The sequence below is a fragment of the Schistocerca nitens genome, chromosome 2, assembly GCF_023898315.1.
Source record: "Schistocerca nitens isolate TAMUIC-IGC-003100 chromosome 2, iqSchNite1.1, whole genome shotgun sequence".
In the NCBI taxonomy this organism is placed as follows: Eukaryota; Metazoa; Arthropoda; class Insecta; order Orthoptera; family Acrididae; genus Schistocerca; species Schistocerca nitens.
In genome coordinates, this window is record NC_064615.1 from 430551877 (window position 1) to 430569935 (window position 18059).

General features: G+C 43.1%; 1 protein-coding gene across 1 annotated transcript in view; it reads left to right on the forward strand.

Annotated features, from left to right (window-relative positions):
* LOC126234433 (C-type mannose receptor 2-like) overlaps positions 1-12954 on the forward strand; it is a 49651-nt gene extending 36697 nt beyond the window's left edge. The window contains exon 6 of the mRNA XM_049943128.1: positions 12626-12954. Coding sequence (XP_049799085.1) covers positions 12626-12792 — 167 coding nt within the window. The 3' untranslated portion in view covers positions 12793-12954. The remainder of the gene's footprint in view (positions 1-12625) is intronic.
* Positions 12955-18059: the final 5105 nt, after the last annotated feature.

Below are 18059 nucleotides of genomic sequence, written 5' to 3' on the forward strand. Positions count from 1 at the left end.
CAAATGCGCGGTTATCAGCGCCCGTACAAATTCCAAATCTTTACACAGTCTACACTCGTCACTTTCACGAATGATGATGAAATGATGAGAAGAACACAAATACCCAGACCCCGATGGAGAAAATCCACGACGCGGCCAGGAATCTGACCTGCGACCCCGTGATCCAGGGGCTGCAATGCTAGCCGCCAGACCGCGAGCTGCGGACATTTTATAATACCAACGTAGTTGGTGGCTAAATTAATGGAAATTCATGTATTCCATGCAGCCATTCAAGTTTAACATTAGTTCTTAACAGTAACAACGAGGCGAGAGGAACAATCATTACAATTGGACTCACGAATGATGGCGGTCGAGTTTAGGCTTGTTCTGTGTCCTACGTCACGCATTCTCCGACAGCCAGTGAGCACTCAGTATTGTTGCGAGCTCTCTGCAGGGAATGCCGTAGCTAAGGCTAATATTAAACGTGTTCGTAGCGAGTTGCTTAGTGAATTTCTATTTCATATGTAAGATAACGAGAGACATAATTTGCAGGAAACACGCTCTCTTCAAGTTCAAAGCACCGACTTGCGCGTACGCAACTCTCGCTTGGAATCGGCAACAATGCAATTCACGTCCGTGCCTCGTGACATGCGCGAATCGCCATCTTTTGTGGATCGGAGTACAGTGGTAGCCTGAATCATCTGTACTGAAAAGTATAGGCTGTTAACTTGACAACATGTTCCAAACCGCACTTCAAATTAAGCTCCCAAACACAATAAAAGCGAAGTAGCTCAATCAGTTTGGAGAAATAACTCCTATTTTATGGAATTAAAAACACGATTTTCCCTCTTTTCTTTTTCCTGTTTCAGCATAGCAATAGTAGTTGAGATTCTTAGCTATCTATAGCAGTCCCGCCGTGAGAATCAAACTAAGCAAGGTGCCTCCGAATCTACCGGGTGATCAAAAACTCAGTATAAATTTGAAAACTGAATAAATCACGGAATAATGTAGATAGAGCGGTACAAATTGACACAGATGCTTGGAATGACATGGGGTTTTATGAGAACCAAAAAAAGACAAAAGTTCAAAAAAAGTCCAACAAATGGCGCTTCACCTGATCCGAATAGCAATAATTAGCGTAACAAAGTAAGACAAAGCAAAGATGACAATCTTTACAGGGAATGCTCAATATGTCCAGCATCATTCCTCAACAACAGCTGTAGTCGAGGAACAATGTTGTGAACAGCACTGTAAAGCATGTCCGGAGTTATGGTGAGGCATTGGCGTCGGATATTGTCTTTCAGCATCCCTAGAGATGTCGGTCGATCACGATACACTTGCGACTTCAGGTAACCCCAATGCCAATAATCGCACGGACTCGGGTCTGGGGACCTGGGACGCCAAGCATGACGAAAGTGGCGGCTGAGCACACGATCATCACCAAACGACGCGCGCAAGAGATCTTTCACGCGTCTAGGAATATGGGGTGGAGCGCCATCCTGCATAAACATCGTACGTTCCAGCAGGTGTGTATAACAGCCAGGCTGTGGATGATGCGATTCTGTAACATATTGGCGTACCTCTCACCCGTCACGGTAGCAGTTACAAAACCAGAATCATGCATTTCCGCGAAGAAAAAAGGCCCGATAGCGGTAGATGTGGTAAATCCAACCCATACCGTGACTTTCTCATCGTGCAATGGAGTTTCCACAACAGTTCTCGGATTTTCGGTAGCCCAAATTCTGCAGTTGTGGGCACTGACTGACCCTCAGAGCGTGAAATGAACTTCGTCGGTCCACAACACGTTACTCAACCAGTCGTCATCTTCCGCCATCTTTTGAAACGCCCACACCGCAGATGTCCTCCGCTTCACTAAATCGCCAGGTAACAGTTCATGATGCCGATGGATTTTGTACGGATCGCATCGGGGGGTACGCCTCAGTGCCAACCAAACAGTAGTGTATGGAATGCCGGTGCGACGTGCGACTGCACGAGCGCTGACTTCCCCGTGCATAGACGAACCCGTTACAGTCTCCATTTCTTCCTGAACTGTCTCAGCAGCATTACGCCTTGTGCTCGGTCGGCCACTACGGGGTCTATCGTCTAAACAACCCGTGGCTTCGAACTTCGAAATCATTCTTGCCGTAGCTGCATTTGTCAACGGACCTTTACCCGTTCGAATCCCCTTCCTATGGCGATAGGATCGTAACGCTGAACTAGCACATTCCCCATTGTGATAATACAGCTTCACTAAAAGCGCCTTTTCAGGTAACGTCAAAATGCTGCGACTGCTGGCGCATCTGATTGTCTCTCTCATTACAGCTCCTTTTACACACGATTGTCATGCGCAGTCACTGACATTTTGCTGTCCAGCGCCCAGTTGTCGGACATTTTATGAACTTTTTTTGTTCTAATAAAACCCCATGTCATTCCAAGCATGTGCATCAATTTTTAATTCTCTATCTACATTATTCCGTGGTTTATTAAGATTTCAAATTTACACTTACTTTTTGATCACCCGGTATGCTTTGGCACGCAACTGCAGAGTGGACAACGTGGGACAGACCATTAACCAAAGTTATCAGTAGGTACTTAACTGTGGAATCTCTCAGAGTCTAACGGGGCCAGTTGGAAGCAAGGAGCTGGTAAATGGTCAGGGCGGTGTGTCGATTTCCAGAAGCCGTGGGAACTTGAGCACGCCACGTGTGTACGAGAGTACACCATGTGATGTAAAGCGGAACTGACTACTAGATATCACGAGGGGCGCAACCGCCAGTATAAAAGGAGGCGGGAGTACTATCTTGGCAGTAGAGAAGCAGTAACAGGTAGCTGGAGGCAGCTCATTGACTTCGAACGTGAACTAGTCAGTAGATTACACCTGAGTAACAGTCTCATCAGTGGAATTTCAGCCCCTCTGAAGCTGCCTAAGTGGACCGTTGGTGATGCAACTGTACAGCGGAAACGCGAACGAACAACCAAAGCTAAACCAATACCAGGAAGACCTCATGTAGTGACTGGTAAGGACCACAGAGCAATTAAAGTGGGTGGCTGCAAAAAATCACGTGAAATCACTCGCAAGTTTCAAAGTGCGAGCAGCAGTGCGCAGAGAGTTAAAGGGAATGTGGTACAGCGGTCGAGCATCTCCTTAAGCCACCCAATCCTGTAGACAGTGGTACGAGACTCTTGAAGTGACGCCACTGGAAAATGGAGACTGGAAAGAAATGATTTGGAGCGATGAAACACGCTGTACCTCTTGGCACTCCGACGGAAAGGTTTGGAATTGACAAATACCTGGAGAACTTCACCCGCCATCTTGTATAGTGACATTACAGAACTACAGAGGAGGCGGCGGTATGTGGATGTTTACAGCGCTTAAGAAAGCGTTAAATGTGGAAAGATATAAAGACATTTTACTGTATTGTGTACAGTATAGGAACAAATCGGTGACTATGGTTTTTTTGTCAGAATGAGAATGCGTATGTGAGGACAATAACACTGTTGAATTGGACTGCTCTGGCCAGAGACCCAACCTGAAACAATGGAACGCCTGTCGGATGTGTAGGAAGGTCGACGACGTTGCAGCCTCCGGCATCGAACATGACTACCTACTCTTGTTTTGGCTTTTGACGGGTAATGGCCTGCCACTCCTTCCGAGACGTTCAGACACAACATTAAAACTGTCTCCAGCAGAGTCGAACCCGCCATAAAGGCGAATGATAGACACACCTCAGATTAAGGTCCACTATCAAGGGTCCAGATACTTTTGATCATGTAGTTTATATGCAAAGTCTGAGAATCCTGTAGGACCTGGTTACATTCTCTGTGGGTAACTCAACGTGTCATCTGAATGTTTCAATGGGATTTGCGTTTCTTTTATACACTGCCCAGTCACATTAATGTTGCAACCTGTGAGAAGTCTGATTAACCACGTTTTGTAGAGGGGGCCTCTGCGATATGTGCAGGAAGAGATTCCATGAGGTGCTGGCAGGAATGTGGAACCATGCCCACTCAAGTGACGTGCACAACTGCGCTAAGTTTCTCGGCTGAGGATTCATGGCACGTACAGCGCTATCAATGTGGTCCCACAGCTTCTCGATTAGGTTTAAATCCGTGGAGTTTGATGCCAGGGGAGCACGGCATACTGTGACGCATGATACGCTGCAATTGTGCTGCTGATAAATATGGTGCCGAGGAAAAGTAAACTGCTTTTAGTTGTGGACATGGTCCCCAAGAATGGGTGCATACTTGTGTTGGTCCATTGTGCCTTCTGGAATACCGAGATAACCAGGAAATGCCACGAAAACACAACACGCCCTACTCGCCAGCGGCCATGTGTCCGATGGAGCATAAAACGTGATTCATCTGAAAAGGCCACCTATCGCCTCTTAGTGGACGTTCAGTGGCAGTGTTAGCGTGCAAATTCGAGCCTTCGTCGGCGATGAACAACAGACATAGCCCCTTGGTTCGAGTGGGCGGTCAGTTGCTCAAGACTTTGGTGTCTATTCGGCCCTAGACATCCCTGTCATCTATGGGCCGTGGTGCTCCACAGTGTCCCCAGCGCTGGTTTTCGATATCGCCATTTACCCATACGCGGTATACTCCGATCACGGCGGCACTTGGGTATTAATACTTCACGGGAAGCATTTCAGGAAATAATTTACGTTTTCAAGTGTGTTTTTCTCTGTGTACAATGCCATTTTCCTGATTTTTTTGAAGTGTTATGATCTTCATCCTTCTGTTGTCTTTACTGCAATGTATGAAAACTCGCAGATTGTAGGTGATTGCCGATCTTTATATTTAGTTACGGTGAAATTTTGTAGAGCTTTTACTTACAATTTTCTTGGGTCCATTTGTGCAGAGATTGACACATATTAAACACCACGCACAATTATCTGTGTGCAATGTACATCTAAATAGCAAACTTACGTAACAAACAGAAAGATATTTTTTTCTGTAATCAACAGAGATAATGCTATAGGTCTTCTACAGAGTATGATATACTTTTGTACAGTATGTATTTATTTATAATCTACATACACCTAGTGTCAATGATTACTCAGCAACACACAGTTAAGTGCCTGACATTTGGTTCATCGAACCACCATCAAGCTTTTTCTCTACCGTTCCGCTGTCAAACAGCGCATGGGACAAACGAACGCACAAATCTTTCCATGCGAGCTCCGATATCTGTTATTTTATTATAATGATCATGTCTCCCTATGAAGGTAGGCGCCAAAAAACTATTTTCACACTTCGAGGGGATAAATAGTGACTGAAACTTCATGAGAAGATCCTGCCGCAATGAAAGCCTCTGTTTTAGAGATTGCCGCCCCATTTTGCCTATCATATCCTCGGCGCTCTCTGTTTATTTCGCTGTAATATGGAACGAGCAGCTGCTCTTTGACCTTTTTCGATGTCCTCCGTCAATCCTAACTTATGAGGATTGCACAATGCACAGCAGTACTCCAGAAGAGGGCGACAACCGTAGCGTAAGCAGTCTTGTTAGTAGACTTGTTGCATTTTCGAAGTGTTCTGCAAATAAATCGCAATATTTTGTTTGCTTTCCTCATAATACTATCTAATTTAACGTATTCGTAAGTGCAATGCCTAAGTATTTAGTTGAATTTTCAGCCTTTAGATCTGTGTGATTATTCTGTAACGAAAATTTAGTGGATTCCTTTTGGTAGGCCGCGCGGTTTCAGGCGCAATGTCGCGGACTGCGCGGCCCCTCCCCCGCGAGGTTCGAGTCCTCCCTCGGGCATGGGTGTATGTGTTGTTCTTAGCGTAAGTTAGTTTAAGTAGAGTGTAAGACTATGGACCGATGACCTCAGCAGTTTGGTCCCTTAGGAATTCACTCATTTGAAACTTTTGTTTTCCTTTTAGTACTCATGTACTGTTCCCAGTGGAGGATATGAATCATGGGCTCAGACGGTTCTGCGACCGTGTAGGCTGCACATTCTTTGACTTGCGTGGTGGGCTTTAGTTTCCCTTCGGTCAGGCGGCCACTACACACAGGATTCGGCTACATGTATAGTGGTGGCAGTGTGGGGGGGGGGGGGGGGTCTTGGGCAGTTTCTTAGGTTGGAGGTTCTCGGGAAACTACAGAAAGGGCGTCAGTTTAAAAGAGTGCAGAGCAGACACAGGAAGGTAGACCTAGCAACAATCAGTACTGTAGCTGAAAACTACCATTGTTCTTTTGCAAAATAACCAGAGCTGCAAACGCTTACAGTCTGTCCTGTCGACGATGCTACGGATGGTGAGCTCCGCCTTCGTCTCGCATGCAAGACTTTACCATTTCAACTAACCACCCGTATCGAGAGAGAACCTCGTCCGCTCCAAAACTCCAAATTATGCTCTTTATTTAGTCAATGGAGTAATCTGATATTTTGGTCTACCTTTTCAAATGGTGTTGTATTTTGTGCATGTGTGTCGCTATTGCGGACTTTTGTCTGTTGTGTGTGTAGTCTCTAATGCACTCTGTAGACCAGTTGTTGACATCAGACCGTGATAAAATACACTGACGGAAGAAAAGTGGCAGCACCAAGAATGAGTTATGAGACATAAAGTTGGTAGGAGTGTATTTACATCTCAAATTTTCTGCCAGTCTTTTCAAAGTGGCCGTATTCACACCACTGTGAGGAAGCAAATCGGGTACCCTTTAAGTACACGCCTTAACAGTTGTGAGTGTTAGTTACCTACGAGATTGGACGTGCAGAGTTGATGTTAGCCAAAATGCCTTTGAGGCGACAAAGAAGCCCTTATCAACACCTTACTGAGTTTGAACGAGGTCATGTCATAGGACTACGAGCAGCTGTATGTTCCTTCTGCGGTATTGCAAAAAGACTTGGCAGCAACGCGGTTACATTCCTACCACTGTACATGTCTGCTGGCATCGGTTTTCACAAAAACATACGGTCGCAAGAAGAGCGGGCTCAGGACGGCCAACTGGCACTACCGAGAGGGAAGACCATCATGTTGGGCGTATGGATCTGGAGCATCGTACTGCATCTGCAGCAGCAATTTGAGCAGCAGTTGGCAGCACAGTGACTCAAAGCTATGTTACAAATCGTTTACTTCGAAGATAGTCCAAAGACAGACACCCTGTAACGTGCATTCCACGGACGCCAAACCATCGCCGTTTGCGACTTGAGTGGTGTCAAAGGAGAGCACATTGGAGGCCAGGGTGGAGGTCTGTTATGTTTTCTGAAGAAAGTTGGTTCTGTATCGGTGCCAGTGATGATCGTGTATTGATTACAAAAACAGGCCAGTTTAGGGTCTGCAACCAACACACTGTGTGCAAAACACAGTGGACTTACACTTGGAATTATGATCTGGGATGTGGTTTTGTACGACAGCTGAAACAATCTTGTGGTTCTCGCACCCACTTGACTGCAAAATTGTATTTGACCTGTTGTGTTGCCCTTCATGAACAGCATTCCTGGGGATGTTTTCCAATAGGATAACGCTCGTCCAGATACAACTGTTGTAACACAACACGCTTTACAACCGGTCGACATGTTATCGTGGTCTACTTGACACCAGATACATCCCCAGTCGAGCAGATATGGGACATCATCGAACGGCAAATCCAGCGTCATTCACAAACAACAATAACCATCCCGGTACTGACCGACAAAGAGCCACAGACATGGAGCTCCAGCCGCAAACTGACATCCGTCGTCTGTACAATACAATGCATGCGCATTTGCATGCTTGCATTCAACTTTCTGGTGGTAACATCGGTTATTAATGTATCAGCATTTCACATTTGCAATGGCCTATCTCGCGCTTACATTAACCTCTGATCTTGTAACATTAACCATTAAAATATGTTACCTGAAAAAATGTAACACCGAAATTTCATTACACTACATTAATAATTTTTTGGTGTTGCGACTTTTTACCATCAGTGTATAAATAAAAGTAAATCATTACTTCTAGCACAAAGGTTATTTTTCACAAACAAACCCATTGTTTCCATTCCAGAGACATTTCAGAGACAATCGCTCCATCAAAATTCAATATTACTGAAGGGATAACTGTTTTAAAGTTTAAAGAAATAGAGAAATTTTTGAAAGACAGTAATTTGAAAAGAGTTTTTCTTTTCTAATTCACAACGAATATTTAACGCAGGTGAAAATTCATTTTTGCTTTCTTCTAAGGTTGCATCTTTCTCGCAAAGAGATGTGTATAAAATTTGGACTGTGTGAAAATAATGACGGTCAATGTTGCAGGCACATCCTTCACCCTTTAATCATTTTTAAATATTACAGACTCCCAAATAACTCAATAAATCTTCTACTGAACGAATGGTGAGCAGGTAAATCTTGGTCTGAATGAATTCACTGCAGACCTGTCGATACCATGGCTAACATATAAACAGGTCCTCCTACCAATTTTTTATGGACTTGTCTCTCATCTCACTTTGAAAGTTTCTCAATGGTGAAGTGTGCCGTCTAGTGAGCTCAGCACATATTACAAAGACAATAGATGTTTCAGCCACTCACTTACTTAAAACGGCTTGAAGGAAGGCAGTTCACAGTTACAAACGGGAAATGAACGTTACTGCCAATCGTAAACAAAATTTTGCAACTGCGAAAGACTTTGAAAAACGATTTGAAAGACTGTGTAGATGATGGTTTTAATGTTTGTGGCCTTTGTCTATTCGCGTATCAGGAAATTCGTATGGCAAAATTTGCGACTCTGAACGCAGAAGGAATTGAGAACCATCTCAAATATTTACCACGTTGCTTCTCATCTCAGGCTCGTCGAACGTATTATAGGTGAAAAGAAAGTTGCTCGTGTCATGAAATGTATGGGGAAAGCTACAGGGTGCAAAGAACCAGAAAGTGAGATGTCCCCATTCAGAATCCATGAAAAAATTAGGGGCATTACTGAAAAGTTAGAAATAAGTTGTAATATTTTTCAATTCAATAAACTTTACCAACAGCCGTATACTTTAAGATCTTGTATTTTATTTCAAAAGCAACCAGTTTCGGCAATTCGTTTTGCCATCTTCAAGCACCATACGCTTTTTTCGAATCAACAAGCTTATCGTATAGCTCCATAAAACTGGATATCGTGAATCCCAATCATGTGCAACTGATTCATACGAAAGCATGACAGACTATGAATCAGCTTCCACAATGATTGGGATTCACCTGTAATCAGTGCAGTATAATAAAAGTGAAACAAATGAGCACTTGGTATTCCGAATGGTTTCCGAGATAGAGCCTTTTAATGTACATTTCTATTTATTTTCTGTGTTATTCATTGTCATTGTTTACAATGTACCACAGTAATATAGATGAAGTTGAGACGCACATTTTGATGCAGTACGCTTGTTGTCGATCAAGTCGGGAAACTATCTCAAACTGGCCACCAAAAAGTACCTAAGCTACAGCGCACGAGCGTCGCACGAGATTTTCAATATTCTCGTGATCTCTCCGCGCAAACTGTTAGTCCTAGACAAAAACAAACAGGACCTTCCTTGTAGCAAATTTAATTTAGTTTAATTGTGTACCGAGACACGTTTTCGTTGGAGTGTGTGGTTATCGAGTTATTAAAGAAAAACGTACAAAAGTGATATTAAACGTGTTCTATCTTGGAAACCATTCGCAGTAGAGCAGATGTCCATATCAAGTTTGTTGTTCAGAATCACTAATACTATCACGTCTCAAAGACTGTACATTTCCTCCTGACTCACTCTTTATGAGTGAGTGTGTATGTCTGTATAAGTTGCCAATTGATGGTGGGCATGAACACTTGTAATCGGCGCAGTATAGTTACGTTACGATGACACACAACAATTTTACATTTGACATGCCGATGTACGGTGATCTTCATGGTCGTGGGAAGTGTATACTCAATGTGAAGCTACTTGAAACGCTGATGGTGAACATGTTGTAAAAAATTTATAGCCTAAGATCAGATGATGATAGCATAGCTTTGTCGAAATCGGTCACCCAATAAAATGCCTTTTGAGAGATCATGGCTTGGGGAGTTTCCTTCAGTTCGCATACATTGCTGATCACCCTTAAACTGGCCATATACAAGTACACAGATAGTCGGCCAGTAGCCCACAGATATACCACTTCAGTCGATTCAAGTAAACAACTAGGATTAGAGAAGCTGAATTTCTTTGCCGAGATCGCTAATAATAATCGTTATTCTCGTTAAGCGGTTTCGGTAATCAGTGTTACCATCTTCAGATGTTGAAGTAGTAGTAAAGGTATATTTTTTCATGAATTGGAAGGTATGTATCAGATTCGAGAACTGATGCGTAGAGAATTGACGCATGGGTCCGATGATTTCGTTGTTTGGTCCCCCCCACAAATCAAGCAACCAAGTGATGCATCGGCATGTTAAAACTAAAACAACTTTTTACACAGTTAAAAGTGAAACAAATGAGCCTTTGGTCACAATTTTATGTCTTATTAACTAGGTTTCAGCACTTCATCAGAAGTTATACATTTAAAGTGGTCTATAACATAATTACAAATTTATGGGGAAAAGACTTTCTCTGTCTTGTATTGTTGGTCAGTATTTCCACTTTTTATATATAAAAATTTTTTTGCCCATAAATTTGTAATTATGTCATTGACCACTTTAACTGTCTAAATTCTGATGAAGGCACTCTTAGAAGTGTTAAAACCTGGTTAATAAGACTAAACAATTGTGACCAAGGGCTCATTTGTCTCAATTTTAATTTATAAACGGTCACTGAACCAAGCAGCCATGCTCAAAAAAACTTTACATAGTTATTCACCACATACATTTGTCTTATGCCATTCACACCAGAGCACATCAATGGAGTCACGGCGCCGCTAGTTCCAATGATGTGCTCTGTTGTGAGTGGCACAAGACACGAGAAAATGTATGTGCTAAATAGCTGTGTATACAGTTGTTTCAGTTTTCACATGACTTTATATATATTAAAAAATATGTTCTACTTATTTGCTAAAACGTGTTTGTATGCAGAAACGTGCGTCTGTTATGCTTTTGACGGTGGATGAATGCACGCGTATGTTCTAATGGCAAAAAGTTGTTTCTTATGTGATATAATTTGAATTTAATAATTTTCAGTTTTTTTACGTTAGTTGCAATGTGAACCCTTGCTTTCTGCCAAATTTAATGAATCTTCGTCAACGGGAAGTGCCAATAGGTTTTGTTGAGTAAGTTAGCGAGTATCAAAATATGTGACATAAGTGGACGAATCTTCTGATTGCGATGACTTACAATCGTAAATATTTAACACCGCCAAGGGAACATATAACTTAGTAAGCGAAATAAATTTGAATTTGATACGCCACACTGTTTACGCGAAAAAGGGGTCTTAGCAGACGGACAGACCAGCATACAGAGAGATAAAAAATGACAAAACAATATACAATTACAAATCAAAAAGTGTCGGATTTCTTTCCTTTATCTCTACTGTGAAACACTACTTCTTGCTAAATTTTGTGATTTCAGGTCAACGGGACGTATCGTATAGATTTTGTGGAGTGGGTTTGCGAGTTTCGATATATGAGATATAAATGGCCGAATATTTTGACTGAACCGACTTTGATAATTAAACGTTTTACACCACTAAGCTATCAAAGACTTCGATAAGTGACATAACTTTGAACTTGATACGCCAGTCTGTTCAAGAGAGAAACGGGCCATAATAGGCGAACGGACAAACAGACAGATGGATGAAAAATGACAAAAAATATTTTTTCGTGTTGTATAATTGGAAGCTAACAATTTTTGGAATTTTTCCTTTATTTGCACTGTGAAATCCTACTTCTTGCCAAATTTGATAATTCTAGGTCAACGGGAATCCCCCCTACAGGTTTTAATGAGTGAGTTTTAGAGTATCAAAGTATCTGACATAAATGGCTGTATTTTTTATTGCATTGCCTTAGAAGCTTACAATTTTTACACTGCCACGATACCATATATCTTACTATGTAACAAATTTGAAGTTGATACATCCACCCGTTCCTGAGACAAAAGGCTCTTAACAATAGGACAGGCAGACAAGCAGGCACACAGATGGGCAACAAAGTGATCGTGTACGGGTCCCGTTTTTACAGATTGAGGCACGGAACCCTAAAGAGTCCCGATGCTACCCATACTTCAGGTAAAGCTACTGTAAATCGGTGTACTGTTTGCTACTCAGAACTGTTAAATTCCTTGTAACTACTAAAAACTATTTTTCCATACTTCTTTTACTATTATGACCTCTCTGATGTTTCACGTACTTTCATTCTAATATGTTAAATAATTTTCTCAACCTTCTCTGTTACAGGTTTTGTGTCTGCTGATGCCTCTCTCTCTCTTCTTCCCTTATTGTGTGTGTGTGTGTGTGTGTTTGTGTGTGTGTGTGTGTGCCTGCGTGCTTTTGTGTTTGTGTGTGTGTGTGTGTGTGTGTGTGTGCCTGCGTGCTTTTGTGTTTGTGTGTGTGTGTGTGTGTGTGTGCGTGTGCGTGTTTGCGCGTGCGTTTGTATGTGTGTGTAGCCTGGGTGTGACAACTAACAGAGAAAATATTCATGATATGTCAGATGAGCTCTACATCCTTCGCAGGGTACTTGTAATACAGTTATGTTTGTGTAGTAACCGAACACATTCCTTGCCTCAGTCAGCCGTTTTCTTTTGACAGGCAGGCACCTAAGAGACATGGAGTACCGAGTGTGGAATCCTGGCGAGCCAAACAACTACGACGGTGGGAACCCCGAAAACTGCCTGGCTGTGTCCGGCAGGGGCTTCTACAAGGACGTGCGCTGCGACCTGGAACTGCCTTTCATCTGCGAGATAGCGCCCAAGTAATCAGCTGTGGTTCCCGGAAAACGGTGTCTGAGGGGGCAGCTCTCTATCCTTACCGCATATCAAAAATAAGGCAATGGAAAGTATGGACTGGCCTAGATCTCAGTATACCAATGAAGCCGAATGAAAGACTGAACACTTTTGTACAGCCGTAATGTGAATAAATGTTTCTCAGTAGGGCGCAGCCACTCTCAGTTTATTCTTAACTACTTTACGAATTCGTCGTATCATTTAGTTTTAGCTCCTCTAGTAGTGTGCTTTGGTACTGCCGTGAGCAAAGTAATCGTTCCTTTGGAAGCTCATACACACTATACAGTCATTATGCGCTGCTCCCGTCACTAACAGCTCTGCCGCAGTCGCTAGTAGCTCTGAGTGGACCGGGTGTATTCGAGGCTGGGAGGTAATCGTTTCTTTGGTGCCGGTTAATTGAGGGAAACTGTCGGAAGAATCAGCGATGATCAACCGCATAAGGATGGAAAAGACACCGGAAACCACTGCATTAAATAAAACTGTTGAGTATTCACAAGACGTGGGGCCTGTAACTGAAATAAAAATTTACCAGGTGCGAGCAGGACTCGCCCACTGAGGGTTCCATACATTCTTAATCTTGTGTATGGGCAGTTCATACATACTGAAAACCGACGATCTCGACGATTTTTGCCTTTTGTAGACAATGGTACTGGCAAGATATCAGTCCCAAGTACCCGAGGCTTTCGATAATGTTTGAATTTAACTGTTGCCAAATTTCATGATACGACATCAAGGGAAATACCCTAAGGCTTTAATGAGCGAGTATCAGCATATGTGACATAAATGGCCGTGTCTTTCCACTGCACTGACCTACACGCTAACGTTTGTCATACCCCCAAGGGCTGTGAACCTTAGTATGTGATATAGCTTTCAACTTTATATGTCTGCCATACCTGAAAAATGGTGTCGTAACACACAGTGGGACAGAAAGACACTCTGGTAACAAATGAAAACAATTTTTTTTCGTATGATATAGTTACAAATTAGCCAAGTTCGGATTTTTCCCTTTTGGTTATATTGTGAAACTATGCTTCTTGGAAAATTTCATGATTCTATGTCAGCGGGAATTAACCTGCACGTTTTGATGGTTCAAATGGCTCTGAACACTATGGGACTTAACATATGAGGTCATCAGTCACCTAGAACTACTTAAACCTAACTAACCTAAGGACATCACACACATCCATGCCCGAGGCAGGATTCGAACCTGCGACCGTAGCGGACTCGCGGCTCCAGACTGTAGCGCCTAGAACCGCACGGCCACTCCGGCCGGCTAATCGCCAGTAGTGTATGTTACGTAAATGGCCGTATCGATTGCACTGAGTTAGAAGCTAGATCTTTTTACATCAAAAACGGAACATAGACTTTAATATGTGAGATAAATTTGAGCTTGATACATCAAACCGTTCCTGAGCATGAGGGTTTCGAAGAGTCGGACAGACAGACTGACAGACAGACAGAGGGCGGGCAACAGAGCGATCCGGTAAGGATTCCGTTTTTATCGAACCAGTGAAGTGAAATGGTGGGAAGATAGAAGAGACTTCTGGTCAGACGAGCATGGGGTAATAAAAACAGTAGCAGCAAATGGAGTAACGGCAACAGGATTCGACATGAGTAGGATGTTTTGAGGACAGTGAGTCACTGTCAGCATTTCAGTGAGCGGATTATTTTCATCAGAATGGAAAGAAAACCAGTCTCAACAGCAACATTTCTGGTATACAAGCCTATACAAGAATTTAGTAGTGGTGAAGAATAGAGTGAAGTTTAAGAGAACAGTACAGAAGAATCAGTGCCGAATGAAATGTGACAATGAAGTACTAAAGAATGATGTGATGACTTAACGTTCTGTATGTCACCGAAGTTGGACAAATATAGATTCAAGGAAGATAGCAGCAAAGAAAAACAGGATATTAGAAGAAATGCTTGATCGACGAAAGAAAAAAGGACGAATATATTCAGGAAAAGACAGGAATACAGTAATATAAGCTACTTAAACCGAACGTTGTCTGTTATACGAGGGTTGTCCAGAAAGTAGGTTCCGATCGGTCGCTAAATGGAAACCACAGTGAAAAACAGAAACATTTTATTTGCAAGAGTTAGGTACACTTTCCAGATACTTCTCTACATAGTCGCCGCTCTGACTTAGACAAAATCTGAAACTTTTTAGTTCCTATGGTACCTACCACTCAACATTACCCCTCTGCATACGTATTTGTATGCGATCTCCCTTAGATGGGTCTTTGGCCCCCTCCACCGTTTAAGATTGTCCACCTCTACTAACTCCACTTCTCCATCTTCCATGCTGCTGATTTCCACCCCTTCCTCTATTCCTCAGTGACTGGTACATTGCCTCTACACATGTCCCGTACGGCCACAATTATAACATTTTATACCCGCTATAAACACCATTTGTCTACAAAGCACCATTGCCACATCCATTTCGTCACATTGGATTGCTATCTGAATGGCGCAATACAAATCTTTCGGAGTCCCTTCACACACTTTCCTCGCCATGTGCGCCGGTAACCCCCTCAAAAATACATCAAGTGCCCTTTGCTCGGCCTCCTGCAATAGAACACCATTCGCGTCATCGCTCTGGCCTAACTCGTAAGTATACTCGTTAATTTCTCTTATTCTGTCCGCAAATTTCTCTACCGTTTCCCCCTGTCTCTTGGTCATTGTACTCAACCTCTCCCTGAAGTACCGAGCGCTATTCTGTTTCTTGTAAAAGCCCCTCCTTCAACTGCTTAAACTGTCCTTCCTTCCGTAAGGCCTGAGAACACCTTACGTACGTCTTCGCCTCAACCGTTATTCTAATCTTGGCTACGTGTAACAACTGTTCATCAGACCAATCATCACAGCTGAAATTTCCAAGTCCTCCACAAACGAGCGCACATCCTCAGATTCCTTGCCACAAAACTGAATAATCAAACTTGCAGCAGCTAGATCAATCTCCTGCTGCGGCACCCTACGCAACAACGACAGATCAGATGCGGTTACCTGTTCACTCATGGATGTTAATTCACTTCTCAACTGTGTATTGTCCACTGTCAATTGTGTTACCTTTTCCATCAAAATCCATACTGCTTCTTGTTCCGACACACCTTGCGTCCCTCACTCTGCCATTGTATTGCTTTCATTTCCAGTTAGTCCCATTTCAGCCTATAAAATCCCACAGAAACAAAATATTTAACTGCAAAAATAAACTGACTTCCTACAGCTCAGTATCTCATCTTATGTTTTATGCGATGATGTAATAGGACAAGATAAATAAAACATCATACTCAACTGAATACAGAAGTAATTAAATGCGACGGAAAAAATCTTACTGCTCCAAACACACTAACACTTACTCTGACAACGCAAAGAAAGGAAACGTCCAACACTCCAAAAGAAAAATTGGTCAACACTCACCACATTTTTGTTGCTGTAATGATGGCGGTGGGCTCGAATGTTGTACTGTACAGACGATGCCCGCCATTCTGACACCAATTATAGCTGTCACTGCCAAATGTAGAGGTTGGCGTGCGGTGGAGGAATGTTGGACGTGGATGGAAAGTGTCAGGATGCGCCGTATTAAAACTCGGCTGTGATCTTCAAGTATTTTATTATTCCCAGCTGCAGTGCGGCATTCCCCCTGCATGTGTCACAGGGTCCCGCGATGCCGAGGATGCCACTTCACTGTCTGCAAAACAGCTTGGCACGGAAGGCTACCTCAGCACTCCATGCAACGTACTGTGGCATGCTGGCCGTGTACAGCCACGATGTTTTGACGATGTCAGGATGCGCCGGTAGCCGACTCAGTGGCCTTCATCCCCGTTGCCTCAGCGCCGCTCTGCTGGGAACCCCAGGGCAGCTCGCTGCGTGCTTCTTCAACGTTGTGGTTAAGATCATGGGCAACAACAAGCGCCTCTGAGGGTCGAACCAGCGACCCACCGTGGACTGGCACGCTGGCGCCCCATCTGCTGTTGCTTGTAGCCCGTGGTGTGACACGCCCCGCCGTCCAGGAGAGCTGCCACACTTGAATCCACCCCCGTTAGAAAACCGGCACCTATTTATATGCAGCTGTGCGCCTCTGTTTTGCTAACGTGCCATTCCGATTCATGTACCCATAACACCTAGGTTGGGTCAGTGGGCCCTTTGGCCTGTAACTTGCGCCATGCAAACCTCTGCGTTTACTCTTTTCAGAAGGTTCTATGGCCCTGTGGCCTCCATTCTACTTCGCAACCGCTGGTAAGCGGAACTTACTGTCAACAGGTCCGCGCCTGACTAACTTGTGCGCTCAGAAATATTGCATCAAATCTAACTTCCCTATCTTAAACGGTGGTGCCGCTACAGTGGCGATACACCTTTTCAAGCCTGTGAACATTTGACTCAACTCAAATAGTTAGAATTTTTTCTTATTTCTAAATTGTTACTGAGCCGTGTGGCTCGATCAGCGATATTCCTGTCGCCAGTATGGGTCATCTGTCCAGTGGTGTGTGCAGAGCACACGGTGGCGTCACCTACCAGGCCGATCAGGGAGCGAAGGGGAAGCTCTAGCAAGTAGCGAGGATTTTGCTTTGGGACGCCTAGCAGTAATGTCGTTTGCCAAGTCTGGTAGACACTACATGTGCCGTGCGAGGCAGCAGGAAGAGCACATCTAAAAGAGGAGCTGTATGTGATGTGATGATTAATATTTACTAGGGCCTGCAGTGCTGATACCTTTTGTTTGTAGATTGATACTATCAGAGTTAACCGCCATTGAAAACAGTTTGGCTGGTTCTTGTCTAAGTGCCGCTCGTTATTGTATTTATATCACACAACGGAGTTAAACTGGCCAATTGCTATAGATATACATGGATAAAATTTTCCTGAATATATTTTCCTGCGAATTGCTATAACATTACTGTTATGTTTCTATCTGAAGTGATAGTGTGTCAGAGACACGTGTCTAATCTTAAACGAATAGTTTCATAAATTCTTAGAAGTTACTATGAGGCCAGTTGTTATTGTGTGTTTAAATAGTTTGAAACTAATCCTCGTTAAATTTTACTAAATTGTTCTTGAGGTTGAGCATAGTTTTTGAGTAAATAAATTTTAATTCATTTCACTAAATGTGTAATAGGCCATAAGTGCCGTGGTTTACGAATGTTTAAATTCTGAAGTTACTTTCTCTCGCCTAAATGGTAATTTTAAAAATACGTTGATGATCTTGTTTGTTATTGTCTTGTTTAAATGTGCCAAATAAATGTTCAGTG